General features: G+C 39.0%; 1 protein-coding gene across 2 annotated transcripts in view; it reads right to left on the bottom strand.

Annotated features, from left to right (window-relative positions):
• Positions 1-348: 348 nt before the first annotated feature.
• Positions 349-24,551, bottom strand: part of TOX3 (TOX high mobility group box family member 3) — a 74,708-nt gene continuing 50,505 nt past the window's right edge. The window contains exons 3-7 of one of the 2 annotated variants that reach the window (XM_030955693.1): positions 22,409-22,663; positions 7,797-8,066; positions 6,195-6,422; positions 4,801-4,881; positions 349-3,170 (exon numbers count right to left, since the gene is read on the bottom strand). In XM_030955693.1, the coding sequence (XP_030811553.1) occupies positions 2,424-3,170; positions 4,801-4,881; positions 6,195-6,422; positions 7,797-8,066; positions 22,409-22,663 (1,581 nt within the window). In that variant the 3' untranslated portion in view covers positions 349-2,423. The remainder of the gene's footprint in view (positions 3,171-4,800; positions 4,882-6,194; positions 6,423-7,796; positions 8,067-22,408; positions 22,664-24,551) is intronic. The other variant, XM_030955694.1, reaches the window with a different exon arrangement.

Genomic DNA, 24,551 nt, shown 5'->3' with positions numbered 1-24,551 from the left:
TCTAAAGGTTTCAAAAACGACTATAAAATGGTTTCCTTTGTTACGTAACACTGGTTAAAACTGACACACACGAAATCTCTCCCAACCAGCCTCTGTCATGCCATTTCCAATGCAGACAGGCTTCCTTGCACTTGGAATAAACACCCTCCATCCCAGGCATTATTAGATATCAAGCTAAGGCTATTAGGAGCATGGGTAGCTGTCAACTAACACCTATTATGAAAAGCTTCAATTTATATATGATTTTTTCTGCTCCAAGAAATCTATAAATTTATAATTAGAATCTCTTGCTGTTCAATATTTGTACATAATAAGCAGAGTACCTGAGGATGATGAAATATTGGAAGATGAATTCACTATAAAGAAACTTACATGCTGTAGTACCTCTTCCCTCAAGTCTGGCTGCAACTTTTGGGGGATCTCTATTCCTTTATTTTTGGGTTGTGCTCTGAGCATGGTAGCCATGCCACAAACAGGATTAGGATTCTGCTCAGGCTTGACACTTGCTGTTTTTAATTTTCATTTTATCATAAGCAGTTTAAGATTGTTGCCAGTGGTAATTTGCAATTTTTATCAAGACCTCTTCATTATAGCTTCTGACAGGACAGATGCTGTAATTAATCATGCCAGACAACTGGGGATAGTGGTCAGACTGCACTCACAGCACAGATACTGCAGGAGAAGAAGGGAAACAAGAAAATAGAGGCTCTCTCCTTTCTGTTCAGAGCAAAAATATAGGAACAGCATTAATAACCTGACAACACACCGAATGTTAATGTTTCCAAAGCCTTCATATGAAAGACCTGCCCCCTCCATCCTCCCCACTCCATCACATGCTACCTTAACAAGAACATAAAAGTCAGACAGCTCAGGAGCAGCCCAAGGCAGGAGCTGGAGGCTTACAGAGGGAAGCCCACAGCAGTAGCTGTGTTTACATCTGGAACTCTCAGATACAAAGCAACAACTAGTGCTGATTTCCCTCTCTGAACATTATGTCTGAGAGACAGGTTCACCTCCCTGCTCCTGCAGCTCATCAGCACAGGGCACCATGACTGTTGTGTGACCCCAGCATTTGCTTCCTCTCTCTGGAGTCACTGACACCTCAGAGAAGTTGCCCACAACTCTGCAGCAGAGCGTCTTGGAGGGCACAGGAGCCAAGCGCTTGCTCTGTTCCCATTGGTACCTGTTCACCCAGAATGTCTGATAAAAATCCAAAGGAGTTTAAAAATGTCCAAGAAAGCATTTGCAGAAGGAAATATTTCTGGTTTCTCTATCAAAGACTTACAGCTCATCAGTTTTACTGAAATGTGTTTATTCTATAGCAAGATAAAAGCATTTATTTTAGATAAGCAAAATACAAACAACTTAATTGCTGCTATCATAACTCATAAAAAAGTATAAAACAGCATAAAAACACAATAAGCAATGTAGCAATTAATAATTCATGTTACCAGTGTTTACATTAAAGCCTCATTTATGAAAACTTTACAACACATGATATGAAAACTTACAACTTTTAAAGAAAATATTTACATTGATTATTCAGTTGTGGAGTTTCATTTAAATATTCTACTGGTTTTACAGCGTATTAATAACTTGCATTTCTCATCTTAGCTTTCTGTAATAACAGTTTTATTTAAGTGCATTTCCCTTTTAAAAATACAGTGTATTAAATCTGAAACTCATCACTTCGACACAGAATATAATATTCACATTTGTTCTGTAATTGGAATTAACGTAAGAGGGAAAATGTCAATATATATTTTCTTACAAACTATGGCAGGTTTATTTAGAGAAATGAAGTGAAAAGTTGGGTCAAACATTTACGTCCAGTTACTTGCATTTGTTTTTCTGAAGACATTTAGGAGAGAAAAAGAAAAAAAATAAGAGCTTTGGCAAAAATCTGTAATTTACTCTATTTTTTCATGACAAAAAATGCCATCAACTAACTCATGTCATACAAGTATGATTGTGTGAAATCCAATCATAATTTTACAGGTAGTTACAACTGTGCTTTAAGGGCTTCATGAGTTCATACTGCCTTGAAGTGCATTACTCACTTTTAGAGAAAGAAGGGCTATAGCATACAACTCTGAAAGGCCATTTTGCAGTCATAAGGTCCAGGTATTTTTTAGGCCAGCTGATTCCCATATTGTAGGTAAAGCTTAAATAAATTAAAAAGGCATCACATGAAAAAGAGAACAGATTTTTTTCTTTTAAACAAAATGATTTATAGTCAGCTAAAAGATGATACACAGCTACATTGTAGTTCTTTATTGCCTATCTAATAGACACTTTAGAGGATCATTTGATCTGTTATGCATCCCTGCATAACTACCATCAACAATTTACAGTTTTCAGCCAAATATGGTTTACCCCTACCCCTCCATCAACACAAAGCCATGTTGCAAGATCGTTTATCTTCAGAAAATACTGACCTGTGATAATACTTGAGTCTGTGTCTGAGATTGTATTTGTGACTGGTGCTGCTGAGGGGCTGGCTGAGGGCTCCCAATGGCAGGGATGGGAGAAGTGATCTGCGGGGCTCCTGGGGAATGCTGCTGAGGAGAAGGCTGGGACTGGTGCTGCATATGCTGCATTTGCTGCTGCTGCTGCATTTGCTGAAGCTGTATGTGCTGCAGTTGCTGTTGCATCTGCTGCTGATTCATCTGCTGCTGGAGATGCTGCTGCTGCTGCTGCTGCAAATGTTGCTGCATGTGGTGCTGAAAATGCTGCTGCTGCATTTGCTGTTGTATTTGCTGATGCATTTGATGCTGATGTAGTTGCTGCTGTTGCATCTGCTGCATCTGTTGCTGCTGGAGCTGCTGCATCTGGTGCTGCTGGCTTTGCATGGAGGGGCTGAGCTGAGACGAAGACGGCGTTGCCACCATGTTTGAGCCCATGGAGCTTATCAATGGAGCTGCAATGTTTGTTGGCATGTTTGGGGCAATGGTGACAGAAGCTACAATCTGATTCATTGGCAGTCTCATGGTCAAGGGTTTTGGAGCAATGGCTCTGGAAAGGGGCTGTTGAAGAGTTTGGGGAGATGCCGACACCGTCGCGTGCTGAGAAAGAGAACTATTCAGAATGAGGGAGGAAGACAAATTTGTGGATGCCAGTGTTTGCTGGACAGAACGAATTGTCTGGGCCTCAGCAGATTCTGCAGCAGCCTGTGTTTGGAAGAGAAATTAATTGTCTTTTCAACAGAAAAAACATTATTACTGTCTACATGGTAATAAAAGTAACAGCTATTCAGAGACCTTTGCCATCTTTTGTTTTCTATCAGAAAAGATCTGTTCAGTCTGAAACAACCACTGATCAGAAACACATTGCATCACCTCTTTATCTGCCTCCCTATATGGTACCTCCAGGTCTTACTTGGACAAAAAGTAACTTGTGCCCTTGATCAACACCAGAAAGTCAGAGATGTCACACACATTTTGTCGCAGAAAGAGCTAGAACAGGTCCAATATATTCAAATGTTTTTAAAAAAACCCTGCTCTTTGGGAGTCAGCAGCACACACACTCCCCACCCCATCAGTTACCAACCAATGAGCAATTAACTGACACTCTGTAGACATTTACCTGAGAATTTAATAAATTGTTGCACAAGTTTCTCTCCCATCCCTACCGTGAGCCACCATCTCATGTGAAAAAGCTATAGCAAGGAGGTCTTAATTTAGAGGAGATGAGATACAATGACTTTGAGCGTCATTTCCACCTGCAATCTACACAGAAGTTACTTGGTAGTCCTGGTCCCATGGATTAGGGGAAAAAATTATGATTCCTGATTGTTTTGAAAAGGGAACTTAAGATTCACAAAATAATAACTCTCAAAGGTATTTAGAACTCCTGCTGATCTTGAACTTAGCATTGTGATACTAAAGGCTTTTAGAAAATTATCTAAGTCCCAGAGGCAACAGAAAAACACAGCTACTTAACACAAGAAGAAGAAATCTTCCAGTTTTCAAAAACACTTGTATAATTTCTGATGTTGTAATTTTAATCAATAATTAAAATACACAGCAACTTTCCATATGATTTACTAATGTTCTGCAGTTGTACATTCAAACAAATAGTCTCAGGAGTTAAGACATCATCACCCAAAGTTTTACCCATATTTTAAATGTCTATAAGCACATTTCCATTTATGATATTCAGATGCAACAGTACTGCAACCTGTATAGTGCTGCTGTCTAGAAAGGTAAATTCTCAAGTAAGACAGCAGAGCTTTGTTTTCTTCGCAGGTTTTATTTTAACTCAGGATCCACTAAAATACTCCTTGTGGCTCACTGCCAGCTAGTCCATTTTTTAGTACTCTCCAAATTCAGAGCCACCACACATTTCTTTCCCCTCACCTGCAAAAATACTTAAGCTTTGTCACACAACAACTGCTCTCCAACTCCACGCAAAGCAAGCCTGTCCTTTGAGAAGCAGCACTTGAGGAAAAACAAACCTCTGCAAACAGCTTGCAAATATTAATGTCAAAAGGTCAGTATATTTTTCATGACTGAATTTTATTTTTGTGGTGAAGTGCATTACTTTGCCTCTGCAGCTCAAGGAAGATGTACAATTACAAAGATGGTTTCTGGTAATCATTAGTATGCCAGGAGAGAGATGAAATTATTTTTGCAGAGACTAAGCAGGGTTCAAGCAGCAGCACAACATCTTGTAGAGCTCTATTACAGAAATGCCATGATTCTACTTCTATTGTGCATAACATCCTCCCCTTGCCCCACATATTTCAATATCACTGGTAAAAGCTCATTTGCATTACATTGAAGGCAATATTAGGCTTACCTTAGAAACAAGGCTTGCTCTGTAGGCAGCAAGTGCCTTTAGGTATTCTTTTTTGGCAGCTTCAGTTTTTCTTTTATATACCTATTAAAAGAGACCACAATTTCACCAACTTCAACTATTAAGATTTTTTTTTTGCCAGAATGCTCTCAAAATCACTTGCACATAAACAAAAAACATAGACCAAAACCCCTGAAAACACTCTACTGTTAGATGTGCTTTTTCTTCCTTGAAAGTCCTAAATATTCTCGCAGGTGGTCACAGGCTTTCAGGGCTACTTGCTGGACTTGCAGTACAATTTATGTTTATTATCAGGAATAACAAAATGCTGCTATTTGACATCAGTCTGAGCAGCCAACTGATTGACAAGACTACCTATGCATTCTTTCCTTCCCCAGAAAACAGTATTTTATTGACTCCAAGTAGCAGGGGTATTAGAAAATTGGGTATTACAAATGCCAAAATGTATCAGCAGTAGTGTATAATAGCAGAATACACCTGTGCATTTTTTTTTCAAAACAGATATTCAAACTACATATAAGAAAATCTGTACACATTTAAAAAAGGTGGATCAAAGAACTTGGACTTGCCCCAAAGCCAGCATGAGAGAATCCCATTGAGTTAAACAAGAAATGTGAGGCAAAAATACTAAATCTGTATTTTTAATAATTATTAAATTTAAAGTTCATCCTTAAATCATGTTCATTATCATCTGTTAGATCAGACTAAAAGTTTCTAAATGTATTTCAGAAACAAGCACCATTCATCTCTTGCCAAAAGGCATCCAATCTGGGAATCTGTCCTGCCCCACAAGCTTCTATTAACTGTTACTGGGAACAAACAAAGGGTATTTTTAACCCCCTTTAATCCATGTGCAGCAGTTCCATGTGTATAGGAAGAAGAATAACCCTCAAGGAAGTACAAAACTCATCACTCTGTACCCAGTTGGAGTTGGAGATAGCATTTCCCAGACAACATTGTAATGAGACTCAGAGGATTGGCTTCAAAGGTTAGAAATCAACACTCTTTGTAACAAATTCATAAGGCAGATCAAAGGAAATGGTAAATATGCTGTACCTTCCTCTTTTCTAACTTATTAAAAGGAAACAAGGGCTTTGAAATAGGAATCATCAAAAGATGGTTTTAAGAGGACTCTAGGACACTATAACCTGAGCTCTTTTACAAACTGCCCTTTAAAATTTAAAGACAAATAGTCATTTAACACTACCTGTCAGCTCTCACAAAGAAAAAAAATTAGATGCCAGGTCTTCAGTTTAGCTCTACAGAGGTGGAGTTCTACATCAGCAAGTAGTGTGGTCCACTCAGAGAAGAGGTAGGAGATTTTTTTACAAGGACTACTATATTACTTCTTGTGAGACAACCCTGCATCAATTTACCTGTTTTTGTTCTTCTCCTAAACTGTCCCACATAGATGCCACTATTTTTGAAACATCTCCAAATGTAGCATTCGGGTTCTGTCCTTTAATTGCAGCTTGTGTGTCCCTGAAGAAAAGGGCATATGCTGACACTGGCTTTTGTGGCTCATTGGGGTCTTTCTTTTTCTTCTTCTTTGGGGTCTTGGGCTTCTTGCCAGAATCTGGGGCAGCTCTTTTTTCTCCAGCAGCCTAAGAAACAGTAAGAACAAGAACAGTCAATAAATGCATTAAATAAGTCAGATAAATTGCAAAACAATTATTTACAGTCAGTTGTAATAGTATATGGATAAAGCTGTTATGCAGGCAACACTTGGGAGAGTCCTGTTGTGCAGGCCCTTCTCTCTAGCAAAGAGTGTTTAGCCTCAGCATAATCTCATTGGATCTCCTGGAACTAAATACATGAGTAAATACTACTCATTCTAAGCACAGCTCTGAGAGCCACATCTTACAAGTTTGACGTAAAAAAGGACACCCCAATGCTAATTAATACTAAAAAATATTAAGATTTACCTCATAGCATATTTTGAAGAGGCCATCTATGTTTTTCCTTTAAGATCCAGTCTTGGCAGTTGAGACTCAAAAGGCAAAAGCCTGGAGGCATTTCCCAGTTCCCAGGCTTAGACTGGCAACTTAGACATGGGCCAGGGGTTAAAAATCCCACCCTTCAGGCAAAAAGCAGCAGCAGCAACTGGGCAGTGTGTGCCCACGTGCAGAGCACTGGCTGTGATCCCCCAGGGCAGGGCAGGTGTCCCTGGGGGAGCCCTGGGAGCTCTGGCAGGCACTGACAGCCCCTCTCTTCCCTCTGGGATGGGGATCCAGCAGCTCTGCTCCCTGTGTGTGCCTCGTGCCCTGGACCCTCCTTTGCTGAGCCATGCACAGATTATTGCAACAAGGGCATCAAGTGGCTCTAAATATGATATGTAGTATGATACATATCTCTGTGATAGTGACTCACTTTGATATTTTGAGGATCCTTTACAATGAGCTTTCCACATGTGTAACTTCCATCAACTTAATGAGAAAACCTTTCATGGAACAGTCTTAAATTAGGCTTTTACATATACTGCTATAACAACATTTGTCCTTCACTTGGTCAATATTTTTTCCTTTTATAAGAGATTTATTTAAAGGAAGATATAAGTTAACTAAACTTTCAGTTAGAAGAAAGCTTATTTTACTTCTCTCTATACACATCCGTGTTTTACATGACTCCAGAGAATACCAAAATGACAAAACTGTCCAAGACTGATGCCTGAAGAGATTCAACAGATCTGAAAACCAGAGTCAAATTAGACCAAAAGAAATACATATATATAATATATATATCTACATATATATCTACATATATATATCTGTCGATTCTTATATATCTGTCTAGTCTTAGGTCCATTATTATGACAATAGTATGGATACTTCTTAAGTAAAGAAGGTAATCAGCAAATTAATCATATTCCACTTTACTGTAACATTTGTGTTTTAAATGATCACATTGCAGCTGCAGCCATGCAAATCCAGCATGAGGATGTGTGAGGCTTGCTCACTGCAGCACATGGAATAACTTACTCTGTTTGATTCATCTGCATCTTCTTCATTGATAGAGCTAGATGGGGAAGGAGTGGCTGATTTACTTGCAGGAGGGGAGGGAGAAGTGTGTGGCAAATTAGTGCCTCCTAAATTTAGCCCCAGCTGCGCACTCAGCTGAGACTGGTTAATGGTGGTGAGCTGGGACGGAGCCATAATTCCCGAATGAGCAGCATCAGTCATGTGGACAATGGATCTCATGATCAGAGAGTGGTCCTGGCGGTACTGGGAAACCTGGCTGTGACTCTGATCCTGAAAGAGATGGAAACATTGCTTAGATATTACAGTTACCATACAGAAGTAGCAGGTGAAGTTATTTTCACAGGCTTACAAACGGAACACTATCAACGTGCAGCTTGCTTCCTTCCTTTTTAATGAATTAAACATATTATTAATAAATTAAGTGCAGCAACAGTTACTATAATTGCCCCAGACTTCACTTTTCCCCCAACTGGAGCTGCTTATTTTGTTCTTTGACTAAAAATTACATTTGTCTGTTTTTAAACATTTCTTCTCTTGATGTAGTGAGAAATACCCACATAAACAATAGGGAAACAGGATATCTGAGGATTCAGGAAAACATTGCAAATGAGGAGACACAAACTGTCGTTAGAAAGTAAACAAAATTGGGGTGGGATGAGGGGATATAAATATAGAAAGAAAAGCATCTTCCTTTACTGAGTTTCAATTATTCTTGGCCATTACAGTAACAGCAGTGGATACAAACCAGTCCTGTCTGGGTGGGATTTTAAATCTGTTTTACACACAGAACACTGCCCTGCTGGTCTGGAGTGCATTCACTGCAGCAGGCTGGAGAAGCAGTCCAGTAATCCTAAACACTCCTAAAGAGCCCTGTTAGCAAGTAGCACATAAAACTGCACATTTTTATCTTCAATCCAACAATCAAATGTGTGGAAGTAGCAAAATTTGTACAAAATCGATGTACAAATCACCGACTTCATTTTTCTTGTACTCCACATCTCAGAAACACAAGCACTCACATGGTTGGGTTTCTACTGTTTCTTGAGGGCACAAACTGTGTCTCCTACATCTGCACAACATTTACCACATTAGTAAATAAAAAGAAGCAAGACCCTGAAGGTAAAGTCAGCTGCAATCTGCCTATGAAAACTAATTTTTTTTTTTTGGACCACACACAGATCAATACACAATGAAGGAACATGTAAACAGAAAAGAAGATTTTTAAAAAGTTAATAAGAGAATAAATAGCTCACAAATTGATTCAGCAACCTGATTAATCTACAGTCATTGTTTGAACAGCCAGAAACATGAGAAATAAATTAGATTTTGAAAACTCTTTCATTATTAATAAGCCACATTGCAATTAGTAGCAGGTGCAATGATCCTTAATGCAATGACACAGAACAAAACAGCAATTGTGGGAGCCCACTGGACTTCCACAACAGAGTCTGACCTTCCTGGTGCTCTCTTATTAAGTATGGATAAGTACAAACCAGTTTTCAAAAATCTGTGTCAGCATGGAGGTAAATGTTTAGCCCAAATGACTTTCCCTTACTTTTTATAACTTTGCCCTCAACAGAAGCAGTGTTTCTGTGGTGCTGGAAGGCTTTCCTTGGCTGGGACAAGGGTGGCCATACAAAGAAGCAACATGTGTTAGAGAAGATGCACACCCTGCCTCATGGATCTTTATACACAAATACTGCAGCTCACTGTTTCCCTATAACAGTAAATCACATTAATTCTGAACTTGACAGTTGTGTCTCTTTCTGCTGAAGCCTATACAGTAGAAACAAGTCCTTCTTTAGCATAAAAATGCACGAGCAGCTGGGTCCAGTACAGATCAAGTTAAACTCACAAGCTCATGATCCAGATCCTGTGCCCCAGGGCTCACCCTCATCTTCCCCTTGCTTCCCCAGCCCTTGCCAGCTTGGCTCATCATCCACACCACACCACACTGCTCTTCCTACTTCTTAAATGCTTTTAATATTTTCAGTAAAGGACTGTAGTTCCTTAGAGATGAGTGTGTGTGCCAAAAGTGGAGCACTTGATACAGAAAGATCAAAACATCAGACTTATTGGCTGAAATACCCATTTGCTTCAGGGCACCTTTCTGTGAAAATTTACTGCTGTTAACTACAGGGTCATTTTGATTGTGACTTGTATTGGCAGTGGCATCTGGAAGTCATTCAAAGTCTTTTGTGAAACGATATCACTCTGCCCATTACTCCAATCATTTTACAGACATTACTTTATTGCATGAAGAAAAACTCTGCTGGTTTTCTCCAGCAAAGCTGAAGAGGATCACAATAACCTTCTCTCAGAAAAACTAACTTTCTTCGTTATTGTGCAGCCAGTACTTTCTTGGAGGTGCTCTACCCCTGAAAGCCTTGCTTTTGTTCTCCCTTTATTGCTACACAATGCAGGCCTTGCTGGCCTTTACACTCAGGCAACAAAATGTGATGACAAGGGTTACAAACCATTTACTCCAAGTCTTGTCATTTCAGTTGCATCTATGATTTTATTGAGACTAAATTCTCTTGACTTGCACTGACCCAGAATCTAATTTTATACACAAGCCCATGAATTCTTAACTGTCCCTTTTTCTGATACTATCTGATGCTTGTGTGGGTTTTCTGCATCCACTTACTTAATTTCAGTTTTTCTTTTATGCATCTTTTCTTGATTTCTTTGGCTTTTTTTTTTCAATCTTAAGAGCTTCAGTAAAATCCAGGAATGGCAACAACAGTATTTTGTAACTGGCCATTTAGAACTAAACTGATAAGACATATTATATGAAAGAAAATGTTTCATATAACATCCAATCCCTTATTATTCATATGTCCATAAAAAAACCAAAAAACAATGTATTTTCTGCACTTTCAGTTTAACTTATATGGCTGATCAATATTAAAAAAAGAAAGGAACAGGGTTTTCATGTTCTGCTTTGTGGTACAGTGCTGTGGCCCTGAACAACCTATGGTTCCTATACCAGAGCTTTCAGACAAAGAAGTATAAGCCATTTTTTATGTGTGTACAGTGGTTTGGAAAGAAGGCAGGGAGGCTAGTTCATAGCAATATTAAAGTCCATGACATTTTCCTATAGCTCCTGAGCAGAAAAGTCTTCTAAGAAGGGAGTTAAATCAAGAAAACAAAATCTCCATCAGTTATTCTCTTATTTTTTCTGTGATACTACCAAAGGCCAATATCAAACTGAAGGGATCAGTAGCATTTCATTACGCTTGAGATGTTAATCAAAGAAATGTTTAACAATGAAAATCATCCTGTATCAGAAGCACACATGGAAATACAAGTGCACTGAAGCACCCATATGACATCCTAATTACATTACTATATGAAAACTGAAAAGCTCAGATATCCAAAAATAACCCACTGAGAATACTGGGAGAATTTTAGACAATATCACAAGATCTTCTGCATAAACTTTACCCGAAGTAAATGTGATACATGAGTATTAAAAGCCTTCAAGATTTTTGTAACATTAAGCAAAAACAAGAGATCAGTTCTGACAAAAATTCATGAACTCCTCAAGCAGACAGTATCAAGTTTTGATGGAACCTGATCTGCTTTACAGCCTTAGATTGAAGTTAGGCAAAACCTGGTGATCTTAAAACAAGTCAGGCAAAGCTCAACCCCTGCTTTACTCAGCATGATAATCAGACAAGGACATGATGTGTGGAACCAAACCAAAAGAGAAATGACTTTTCTAATTCCTCTGCAGGCTGAAATGGCTTTGACTGAGATCAATCTGTTGTCACCCTACATGAGTGCTACAAACCCCTCAGGTACAGAGACATTTATTGAGGGCAACACTGGGCACCTCTCTGGGCTCTCCAGTGACAGGGCGAGGGGGAAGGGCTCTAAACAGAGAGCAAGGGGTTTGGAGAAGGTGTTAGGGAGCAATTCTGTAATCTGAGGATGAGGAAGCCTTGGACAGAGTCACTCAAGGCCAGGCAGGGTGGGGCCCTGAGCACCTGGTCTGGAGGAAGGTCTCCTGCCCACAGCAGGGGGGTTGGAATGAGATGATCTTTAAGGTCCCTTCCAACCCCAATAATTTTTACCCTTCTACGATTCTAATTATATATCTGGATTTTAAAAAGCAAAATAGAGTCCAAAATGTTTTCCCCTTCTCAAAACAACTTTATGGTGACTGTGCAGGCACACTCTCTTACACAGCTGTCACCACCTTGTTGCACACATTATAAAGACATTCAAGCACTTGGTTCATAGAAGGCCTCATCAAAAGAACCATACAGATATCTGTCCATCAAACTGTCCTACTCTCAACATTTCTAATCACTTTAGACAGTCATGCCATAAAAGTCATATTTAGTCCTATTGCTAAAGGACACATCTCACAGCCTAGGACAAATATACTTACTTATGTAGCTTATTTTACACTGGTTTGTAAAAGAATAAGTTCTCAAAACTATATAAAATATCAATGCATCAACAGACACTGGAAAGCAAATAACGGAGTAAGGAGATTTTAAAAATAAGAAAAGAAAAAGAAACGAATGTGTAAACTCCCATGCTTTAATTTATACAGTTTTATCAAAGGTGTTTTTCAAAGAATCATAGAGTACTAAGTGAAAATATTATATTAATAAAGGATAGTTTGCTCTTCTGTTAGCAACTCATTAAGCATCCAGTACTTAGTATAGCTTGTAATAGAGTTAGTATTTATTTTGACAGATAAATGCATCCAGCCATTACATTGAGAGATGTCCTAATTTCTACTTACTTACCCTGCATTTTAAGAATCATTTCCATACAGTAATTCTATCCTGAATTCCTACCCTGATATAATTTTACTCTCTGGGAACATTCAACAAGACATTTAAAAATATAACTAGGAAATTACTTTTCAGAACATTTTTGAGCAACACTGAAGTCTTGATTAAAATCAAAGTCTACAGCCTTCCATCATTTAAATATGCAATACCTCCAGTGAGACTCTGGTCATGTGAGAACTGATGAAAACACCCCATGGAAGTGCCCACAGGAGGATGTAGGGCTGGGCTCTCACCCCACACTGCATAAGATAATTTAAGGGAATTGAGAAATCTGCCAACCCAAATAACTAAGAAATAACTAAGCAAAACGCAGCATTTATGGTTATGTTCACTGTGCCCTGGTTTCAGAAGTTGACTTAAACTATTATATATTCTATTGCCTGAGGAATTCATCACTGTCAATGTAACATAAGCTGATGCAATATTTTAAAGGATGTATTTAAGTTGAAGCAAATGCACTGCAATGTAAGGAGTGAAATCCTCAGTTGTCCCTGACTGTAAATTACTCCCTTTACTTTTAGTCATGTCAGCATATCTCTAGAAGAAATCCTCAATATTCTTTTTCTCCACAAGTAAAGCATAGATAAAAGAATCCATTAATCTAAATTTTTACAGGATTGGACTTCACTGCCAATCAAAACAAATCAAACTAACAGGATGCTTTTCTCTGTCAGAGATTAAATCCTTACTTAATAGAATACAAAACAGTTGCACTTGGTACTGCCACCACTGAAGAAGTGTCCTTCCTCTCCCCTGCACACACACCATCATCACTAATAGAGCTGTCAAACTGCAGTTATCAGGAGATCCTACAAGCAGCAGCTTCTTTTCTCCGGCAGTGAAAAAACTCCCATGTCCCACTTCATGTCTCCGTAGAAAAGTTACCTAATTTGATTTCCAAAAAAAGTGTACAAGAAGCAGTACATGTCAATTTGTAAAAAAAAAAGTCTTCATCTGGATCTAAGAGATGGGTTGGTGACAAGAGGTTCACACACATTTTATTGCCTGAAAAACAGGAAAAACATGCCATTTTTTGGTCTGTGTGCCTATCCAGTCCCTCTACTCTCTTCTGCTCACACATAAACCATAGAAGAAACATGAAAAGAACTTGAGGGCCCACTGATCTGTTCCTTAAAATGGAGCAACTTATTTTGGGGGTCATCAGGGGATACTATGGGGGTCATACAAGATAGGTATTCTCAAAATCAAGTCACTCATTTGTGGTACCACTTCTTGCACTTACACAGACTTGTTATATAACATACTGCATAATCTACTGCATATATACTGCACAGATAATGGAACCTGGCAATGCAAAGTATCAATTTTGTTCCTGCCTACCCCAGGCCTGAAATTTTTTCCCCTTTTTGGTTTGTGCATAGGCACCTGGGATGTTTCCTGCAACAATTTTCACCATCCAGAACTTGATCAAGGCACGCACTGCAAATGTCATTAATGCTTTCCTTGCGCCGCTGACAGGGGTGGGAGGTGCAATGTGAGACCAGCAAAGCACAAGGGAAGATCTCTTCTGTGGAAGCACACTCAAGGGTCAGGCACACAATGACAGCAGGCAGTGCAGCAGCACCCAGAGATGTGATTCCAAACAGGAACGTGCCAGGGACAGGGCCTTGCACCCTGCCTGACCAACACCACTGCAGGTCCCAGGACACTGCCGCTGCAAGGTGGGGCTGTGGCCTCCGCTGGACCCAGGCACTGACAGCATGCTGGGCTGTGAGACTCTACCAAAACCCTGTGTTAATGTGGTGAGGAAACACACAAAGCTCACAGCAAGGTCAGAATCACACAACTACCAAACTGAGGACTTGTCTCTGAAATTCTTACAATTCTTTATTCAGATTCTTACTGGAGATGCCTCATCACCCTACCCTGGAGTGTTTTCTCTCTGGGAACTTTGTTCTTAGCCAGTTACTCTCCTGTGAGCCTGCAGATTCCTCACATGATCCCCAACCCAGGCCAGAGAGGCTTCTTGGTTGCCTCATTTGCTATCAATCCCTTCTGCTCTTGCAGACAAGGACAGGCCGGTCACAGACCTCCACCCACCCAGAGTGGCTGCTGCTGCTGTTTTAGCACCACCCAATTCACAACTTCTTTATAATTTAATTTTTACACCATTTTGTAGTGGCATTTTAAAACAGACTCCCCACTCTCTTCCTCCCAAGCTTCTACCATACTTTAAAGCATATTGAATCACACTCCTCTTGGACAAGGCACCCAACAGCATGATCACAATACAAGTGTGACTCAGATCACAGATCTGGGCTCTGATCTGATGAGTCTCTTGGCATGAGGAGCTTCTCTCCAAATTAGCAGTACAAGCTTAGGTCTGCTGTGTGCAAACAGTGACATCACATTGCAAACAAATCCTGGATAGTTGAAATTAAGTCCCAGAACGTCAGATAAACGCTGTTAGCAGTTTTGTTACAACCTCCACAACTCAGGTGCTTCAGCTCCCAAATCAAAGGCAGACTTCAAAGGTCCTTATTATGCAGTAAGGAACGTGGGGAGAGAGTGTGAGGGAGCATGACAACTAACAAACATTATCAAAGGTAACAAGAATTGTGCAAGGAATTGCAGAGGGACAGACTCAGGGGTTACATGGCATTTTTATGTTTGAAAATTGCTACAAGTGTTGGTAGCTATGTTCAGGGATATGTTTTCTTTAGGTTTTGCGGGATTTTTCTTTTCTATTATGTTTGTTCATTTACTTGTTGGTTTCTGAAGTAAATCAGAAAAGTAGGTCTCATTCTGTTTTGTATTACCAGACCCAGGTATCTTCTTTTTCCAGCTACCTGACAACATAGAGTAATTAAAAACTCTAAAGAGACTTCACATTTTCTCAACACTTGCAAACTTGAGGTGAAAGCTAAGTATTGGGTAAGCTGTCCAAGGGGAAACATGAGTGGCAATAGCAGAAAATAGCAGGAATTTCAAAGTTTTCAAATTACCCAAGAGTGAGGGTGGCTGGACCCAACAAAGCCTTTGGCCAGGTACATCCAGACCAGCTGCAGCATCTGCCTCATTCAGCTGGCTTATGGAAACAGCACCTGATTTTAAACTCAGGAGGCAGAATAGCTTACAGCCATGGCCTAGGCTTCATGCACAGTTGGTGTCCACAGCCATATACATCTGAGTTCCTTCTGAGCTCATTTTGTAGGAACATCAGACACTCAGCTTCTGCTCCAATTCCTAAAAGCTTTCCCAGTGAGCTATATCCTTTCCCCAAAATTCATATGGCACCTCACAATATTTTCTGGAGCTGATGGATCTTGATTTTGGTACTATTACTATAAAATAATCACATTCCCTTTTCCCAGACTGTTCCAATGATACTGCCCTTCTCTTCTTTCATGCAGGAGTCCCTGATTACCTCAACAGGCAATAACCTACCTGTTTCAATTTTTATTATTTTTTAGTTTAGTTTAGTGCCTGCTATTCAGTCTTTGGCAACTGCTGCCACTTTTTTTCCTATGGACAGGTCCTCTCTAGTAGCTACTATGAGTGACTTATTTTTAAGAACAGCAGAAGACATTTCCCTCTCTCATTAACAGGGGACCCATTCATTTGTCAGTGAGAGGAGAGCATGTTTCAGAAAAATGACTCTACATGATCCATACTGAGAATTATAATGTCACTGGGATATGAAAATCTTCACACCATTGTTTAGCAGGCCAGCACCATCTTCCCATCAGGCCAAAGCCTCAGCATGGCCCTGTGCCAGAGCCTCTGCTGCCTCCAGGGCCCCAGCCTGTCACCCACCTGCCCCCAGGGCCCTGCAGCTGGGCACCCAGGTGCTCTGGAAGGTAACTGCAGAACACCCAGCTACCTCATCGGGTGTAGAATAAAATATTTAATTCCATACCAAACAAAAAGGAAGTACTCTGAAAAGACTTGGAAGTTCATCTACAAAGCACCCAGCCCTGAGCTGTGTCCCAGCCCAGCTGGGAGCAGCCACCAGAGCTGCCAACTGAGTCCTAAAGGTCTCAATTTCCAGAGCAGCCCTCTTGTTCTGTACATGGCCAAATGTCACTGCTCAGAGCCGCCCAAGCATCCTTTAATTCAGGGCTGCTTGAGATTAATTTTTCCTGGTACCACAAATTCTGCAAACCAGAGGCAATAACAGCTGCCATTTCTGCAGGGAAAGGCCAGTACAAGCCAGACTAACACTGCTGATTTAAAGCATGAGCTTAGAAACTCAGCACAGAAATCCAAGAAAAAATAGAAGAGAATCTCTTTTTCTAGTAAGAGTAATTGCTACCTCTATAAACTAATACCCAGAAACTTGTGAAATTTGTTGTACATTTTGCATCACAGATGACAATAAACACATCCATAACAATAACAAGGGCTTGTTTTAATAAACCATTCCAGGCGTTAAACACATTAATGACCCATGAAATAACTGTTTCATCTGCAACACATTAAACAATGTTGTTATAACATTTTATTAATTGAAAACCTACTCCATTTCTCTCCAGACAGGAGATTACTGACTGAGTATTAAAAGAGAGATGTAGAAATAAGTTTCTTTGTAAAGGAAAATTAAACCTATAAATGAGAGGCATCCAGTCAGGTGAGTAGTGAAATAACTATCTTTTGCCAATTTCAAAGCAACATTTTTACCTTTTAGATTTCCAATCTTATGTTAATCTATTAACTTAAAGTTCATTAGTAATTTGGGAATTTAAACTACTAAAAAAGATTCTGAGCTGTAAGTAAAAGGCACCACTGTTCTGAAACATTAATAATATTTCTATTGCCTGCAGCCTTCAATAAGCTCAAATTTGCACCTCATCTTTTTAAAGGCACATTCTTGAGATGTTTATTTTAAAAGTCTCTTCTTCAAATAAAAGCAAAAGTCACAATTGTGTCTTTGATTTGAACACAGTGCTACTCCTAAGGAGTAATATAATTAAAGATGAGCATATTCCACTACGAATTAGCCTTATCTGTGCAGAATCCTGACTGCACTGGCAGCACTGCAACAATTATAAAATATAAACAGGCTCAAATCTTCATCAAATAGGAAACACATTTTCTCTAACAGCATAAGTAATGTAGTGAGCAATATATATAAAACTATCGGTCTGTTTTTCCAACAATTGTACGTTTTTGAATAAAAGAAAAAATCAGACTGAAAAAAGACAATTATTTTACTGTCTGTTTCTTAGATATCAGAAAGAGAATTTTGAAATTCATCAAAGCTAACCTTCTGTTATGTACAACAGGCTAAGCTGAAAAGAATGTTAACAAGTTCAATTTTCATTCAATCAGCACTACTGCTCTCTGAAATGTTTCATTGCAGGAAAGAAATAAAAATAATCTATATGGTAATTATGAGGATGAATCCCCCAGTAACTTTCAGCTACATGAAAGGTCAGTTCTATTCAAGATATTTTATCAGTCCCCTGCACATACTCCTGTCCTGTCATTTTAAATCTGAACAGTATTTTATTTTCCCATTTACAGCTACCTGCAGAATTAAGTACTTAAGCCAAATAAGAAAAAAAAAAAAAAAAAAAGAAATGTTGAATGCTGGCAAAGGCTATAATAGCATGGAGATAAATCGTTCAGCTGCTCTCTCTCAAGCCTCTGGGGCTGCAGATTTTTCTTCTCCTGGTGCACTGTGGGTATTCAAAACTTGTTCAACATGATTTCATTTCATTTCAGGCACTGCCTGAGAAAACTAAATTACAGAATCAATCATACAGAAGGTCAGAGTGAGACTTCATTACAAGTATTGCATGCTTGCATGAATATCTTTCATTTATGACTGACCCAATATGTCACAATAGCTGTCTAGTAAAAATAATCCACTTTCTGAAATTGATGTACTACTGATGTCAATGCTACTCAGCAGGCTGGGCAGATTAGAGAGAGGTGTTAAAAAAAGGAACCCTCAGGAGCAAAACTTGTAGTTTTATAGAATTGCCACAGTTTGCAGATTAAAATAATTTTTTATGGGCAGTTCAACAGAAAACAGAGCATTAATATAAAATATTGGGGGTTGATTTTTAATGAGGATATTGCTGTTGATTTCTGCTTATTTATATTCAAGTATTTATAGGGATAATATTTGCATCATGTAAATCCCTGCATTCTTTGAAGTCAAATGTACATCAACACTCCATTTTTCAGTAACTCCTTTTAGAACACCAGAATTTTATTTGCATGTTATTAAAATATTAAAATTAATCAAACTGCCTCCATTTTATCTCCTCTTTTTGTTGCTGTTGACTGTTTTTAAATGGTAAAAAATGCTGTAAAGATAAATGTGTTGTGTTTGTTGCCAATAATAATGAAATTAATCAGCATTGTGACAAATTGCCACTCTTTCCATAGTACATATATCATAATAGCATAAACAATGGTTAACTCACCAATACAATCTTTAGTAATTGCTAGGTCCCATTTATGCTGAGAAAAAATATATAGATATCTTTCTTGCATCATGAATACTATTTTCAATATAATAGTACATAAAGAATATGTTAAACCGTTTTTCTTTCCCTTTTTTGTTTTCCATGTGTGTGTCTTCCTGTGAGTAATGTGTGAGATACTTGCAGAAGCATTATGAGGTACCTAGCCAACTCCATACCCTAAGGGAGACATAGGAAAACCTTGACATAACCTATTTTTAACCATGCCTCTGGCAATTCTGCATTCAAGTTTATAGGTGAACATGTCAGGTAGTACATAGAAAAAAGCCAAAGACACACAGTATTAATCATAATTCTGTCCAAGCCCATTTTATTTTTTCAACATTTGTGATTTAAAATCTCGTGACATTTCTCAAGGTGAAATTCTTCTAGCAGGCTTTGCAACAGGGTAGGGCTACATTTACCTAAATTAAATATTGCTTACAGTAAAGCCCTCTAATGCTTCATGAGATAAGCAATAAACTCAATGCAGTTAATATTAAAATTATTTAAGTTTGTATTCAGCCCAAGAAGCTTTAGTGATTAGCAGTACAGCATTAATACAGCATTTAAATAAGACTATCCCAGTATCGCTGGATAAGAACATTGTTCTGTAAGTGTGTACGAACATCATAATTATTTTACAACCCCATCTTTAGTTCTTTCAGATATAGTAAATTCAATTGACCATGAAATGAAATTTCATAGTCAAAATGCCTCCTTTACATTTTTTTATTGCTGCAATAAAGTTTTTATAGCTCCAAGGCAAGGTAATTCATGAAATGTCTAATTTAAGGATGAATTCTAATATTATTAATAAATATTTACCAGTTTAATAAAGAACACACTTTATACATAAAATATGATATAATGTTTTCATTTTTTTATTTTTGAAATACAGATTAACTGCTGGAAAATTTGACTGCTGAAGAGAGCTATGTGAGTTCAGGGGAAAGCTATGTAAGGACCCTCTTTTAATATTTTTAAACTTCCCAAAGCTACCTAGCATTTATGAGCAGAAGAAAAACGTCCACTGAGTAGAATACAATGGCAGGGGCCACTCCATCTCACAGCATGAAACAAATCAAGCAGTTGTGGGGACTGTCTGACATACAAACCTCCCTATGTGGCTCCCCCATATCAAATCACACAATTCCTTGTCAATTCTCTGCAGCAAAACTGTAGCACACAAGTTTCCAAATCCATAGCTTTGAACTGGAAATCACCCTAAAAAATGCCACTGGAAAACTGGGGTAAGAAGGCAGGAGCTTCTCTACATCTTTTCACTGACCTGTATAGGAACAAATCTTACCAATGCAGCCAATGTAAACTGTGCCATTAATTTCCACATTGCACAGTCAAGGGAAATGGCAAAGATGTGAAGCCTCTCATTCAGCACCAGAAGAGCTGAGTTAAGGAATACATAATCCAGAGGCCTCTTCTGGTTGGAAGTGTTAAGGTGACAGCATTTACTCATGGAAGAATCATATTCAGTGAAAGGTTGCAAAATTAAAGGGCAAAACTGGGTCAGGTTACAAACCACTCTATAGCATTGAGGGGACACTGGGACACATAAACACCAATCGAGCCCACAATATTTTCTGACCAAGTTTCATTGTATTCAGTGCACACACACTCCATTACTTTTGTTTTCAGGCACAACGTTCCTAACTCTCAGGGTTTATTAATCTGATCTTCCTTCAGAAGTTACCCAACATGGACAGTGCAAAATGAGATCTAAAACAAATACCACATCCTTCAAGGCCTGTTTTAGGCAGTGCATGTTTTGGATCCACAGAATGACTGAATTCTGTATCTCCTAACAAATGAGCAGCTTGTGCTTCACTCTGCATTAGTGCTAGCTACTCTTCATGACCTCCAAAGAAATATTGAAATTTGCAACGAAGTCAGCAGCCTGTAGAATTACAGAGAAATATTTACTGCCTGTTGGTTTGTAAATCTTTAATTAATTTTCACTTGCCAGAATAATAAAAAAAGAAATCACAACATAACAACACAACCTTTATTACAGTCCAGCAGTAAATATGTATTTTCACTATGCCAAGTTCAGCAAAAGGTCCTATATAAAAGAGCTAATCAGAAAAAAATACAGTTGATGTAAAATATCTTTTCAAGCTCAACATTCACTCGCTCTTCAATATGCAACACAAAAACTAATTCTAATTGTAAGCACTGACTTTAAAATGCTGAGTAGGATAAACTGGCTCACAGCTGTGTCTCATGGCTGGCAGTGTGGATGTTACTGCACAAAGCTCTCAGAAACCCACACTGGGAGATCCCTTGAGCCCACAGGGAAACACTGCAACAACATGGGAACTGCCCCACTCACCTCCCTTGGAGACTGCAGCCCTACAGTGTGTATAGATCCTGGACGAATCTCCACACAGCCCTGCTTTTGATTGTTCTAATTAACTCTGGAATTAGCCTCACAGTCCCCATCACTCGGCTCTTGCACACCCAGATCACGCCTCCCTATTCCTGAGGGCTCAGACACAGCCCAGGAAGAGAAGACCACCCTGCCTCAGCCTCTGTGGCCAGCAAGAGCACTGGATACAACAAAGCCTTTTATGGCCCTATATTTCTGAGTATTGTCAAGGAAATACATCCCTGTCACTTCTATTATGAGTTTTAAAAAATGAATTAATTCCCTTTTATAAAGATTTAGCCCATGGAATATACAGGATATAGGGAAACACATTGCTTTTTTCCTGCTGCCATACTGTGTCTGGCTCTCCTCTGAACTACTCTCAATACTGCACTCTCAAAATATCCTGAAGGATGTCAGATGTGGGTCCTACACTTCAAATACAGACAAGCAATTCATTCTAAATGTTGTAGTTCACCCTGGCCAACACTATGGTCTTTCAATTCTTGATGCCAGTGCCAACTGCACATCACATTTTTGAACTTTAGGAGCGCTTGGGATGCACATGATGCCAATGGATATGGGCATCCAAGTCCATTCCAAAAATGAAAATTCTGTGTTTGTTAAGCCTGACCACTTCTTCACAAGAGATCTGTTCACAAATAGTATAGCATTGCACTGTACATTAACAAACACGTTTATCTTGCTGAAAACACCAGTATTTAACCCTTAACCATTTGGCAGCTGCCTTAGGGAGCTGAGTAATAGCCAATCATTGTTTGCTGTGTAACAACGTGTGCCATCGTTCATCCAGAACACGCCTGTAACATAACACAGAACACTGGCAAAACCTTGGTCAGGCACCCAAGAAAACACACAGATCTTCTGAGGGGTCAATGAAAACTGAGAGATGGAACAGATCCACATGTGACAGACACCATCAGGCAATGGGAACACACAAAGAACCAGACCTACCATATGCAATCCATTGCTGTGGATGACGCCATCCTGCTCCACAAGATTCCGGGATATTGTGATAGAGGGAAGATCCAAGCTCTGGGGGGGAAACTGAGGTGTAAATTCATTTCCTTGAGCAGGCAGCTGGTCACCAAGGCCCTGAAAGGGGAGCAGTATATCTGCCATGCCCAGTGAGGGGTCTGACTCGGGTGGGGGGGTAATGGGTGGGATTTCAAACTCCTCGTCCCCAAGGCTCGGCGTATGGAACGTCTGCTGGAAAAGGACAGGACAAGGCAAACAGCGTTAGGGCACACAGGACTCAGCAGTGACCTCCACACCTGAAGTCCAAATCTTAGTTTTTTGTCAAAAGCAAACTCTATAATAACCAACAAAATTTTTAAGTTTCATATGCTGAATGGGTCTGTGGATCATTCTGATTAAAGTCTCATTATCATATGGTTTAAGTGGAGTATCAGTATTAACAGTTTTTTAATGTGTACTTAATTAGCAACATCTGTCTGTTGTTAGTCCGAATATCAGCTACATTGGATTTGGCTGAATAACAAACTGCCCCTTTATTGATATGTTAGTAAAATAGCACAAACAGCTTACATTACTCTCACGCTTCATAAAACACTGACAATTTCGTAGCACACACACAACAGGAACTCAGCACTGACCATTTCACATCTTTTGTTTGCTTTTATCCACTAACAAACATGAAATATGACCATTCTTTACTTCTTTTCCATTCCCAAAATACAGTGAAGCCTTTAAAACACAGGCTGCAATTTGGAGGAGAGATGTATGAAAGCGTGAGGGTGATTACAGCAGCTTCCAGTGCTTTCTGAAGCAAGCCAGCTTTGTTTGAACAGTAGGTTTGTTATGAACTAAACACCTGTTAAGATGCCTTGAGCAAAACATTTACTGCCAGTTATCTTCAGGGTTTGTGCATGTTTGTACGTGCGCATGTGTCTGTCAAAGATAATCTTTATTCAGAGTCTGTATCTGGCTTCAACATTGCTGACTTTTATTTGGGAAACAAATGAGCTACGCTTATTCAAATTTTTTGAGAGTTAAATGAACTTTCATGTATTATTTCAGGTCCACTGCTACTTAATAATAGAAATTCAGTGTTTGAAATTAGGCCATTTCAAATGTACCCAAATCAGGACTGCCTTGATCAAACTGGGCAGTTGGCAATCCTAAAATAGGCACTCTTGTCTTGTTCTGGACATGCAAGGCTGCTCTGGGATTTGTTTGTTTGCATTAGTTTAGGATTCAGGTTGGGGCGGAAGGGAGAATTGTTTTATGTATTAATTACATTGTTTGAAAGAGTGACTTAATGCCAGTTAATTTAAAAATGATAAGTTCAGTGAAAGATCTCATTAACTGCTGCAAATTGTCATCCTTCAAACTGTTAATGATGATATAAATTAATAACCACTTGAGAGAAGATGGAAACTGAAACACAAGGAAAACCTTTGCTTGCATATAGAACCTGTCAGCTGTCATTATTGGTCTCACACCAGAAATGATGGGGTCCCAGATTGCTGCAGTCTGCAACACCATCAGAGTCTGCTGAGACTGTGCCCATCTCCTCCAACTGCAAGGCTGTAACTCAATTCTGGATGGGAAGGCTGGGCCTGGATTAGGGAGATGTTTGACTTCCCCACTGCTATATTACAAAAGGTGTGAATTTTTCTTCTCAAAGACCCCGTGGTTCACAAACACAAAGGATGGATTGGCCAGGAGAAGTGGTTGGCTAATGAACATAACCCTATGGCTGCATTTGCAGTTATTTTGGCACTAATGTGGTCTAGTAACAGATGCAACTGTAATTTGTGACTCATTTGCTACCCCATTACTGCTTAATGAAATCTAACATATCACATTAACAATACGGATAAACACTCATTCTTGATATGTGGCATTTGGCTGTTTTCATTACCACTGTAATTAACACTTGAAATATTATTTCAATAAATATTTAAGGTGCTTTAAAATGAGTCGTAGTAATCATGACATAGAGACAGAAAACATAAAGCAAATGTGTGGCTTCTAAGCCTGAATGTGCTCTAAGATTACACTCTTAAGGCATTATTTACAGAAATAAAATGGGATTCTAGCTCAGCAGTGCTCAGGCCCAAAATAATACCGA

The sequence above is a fragment of the Camarhynchus parvulus genome, chromosome 11 (assembly GCF_901933205.1).
Source record: "Camarhynchus parvulus chromosome 11, STF_HiC, whole genome shotgun sequence".
Lineage (NCBI taxonomy): Eukaryota > Metazoa > Chordata > Aves > Passeriformes > Thraupidae > Camarhynchus > Camarhynchus parvulus.
This window is presented reverse-complemented; position numbering and strand designations above follow the sequence as displayed.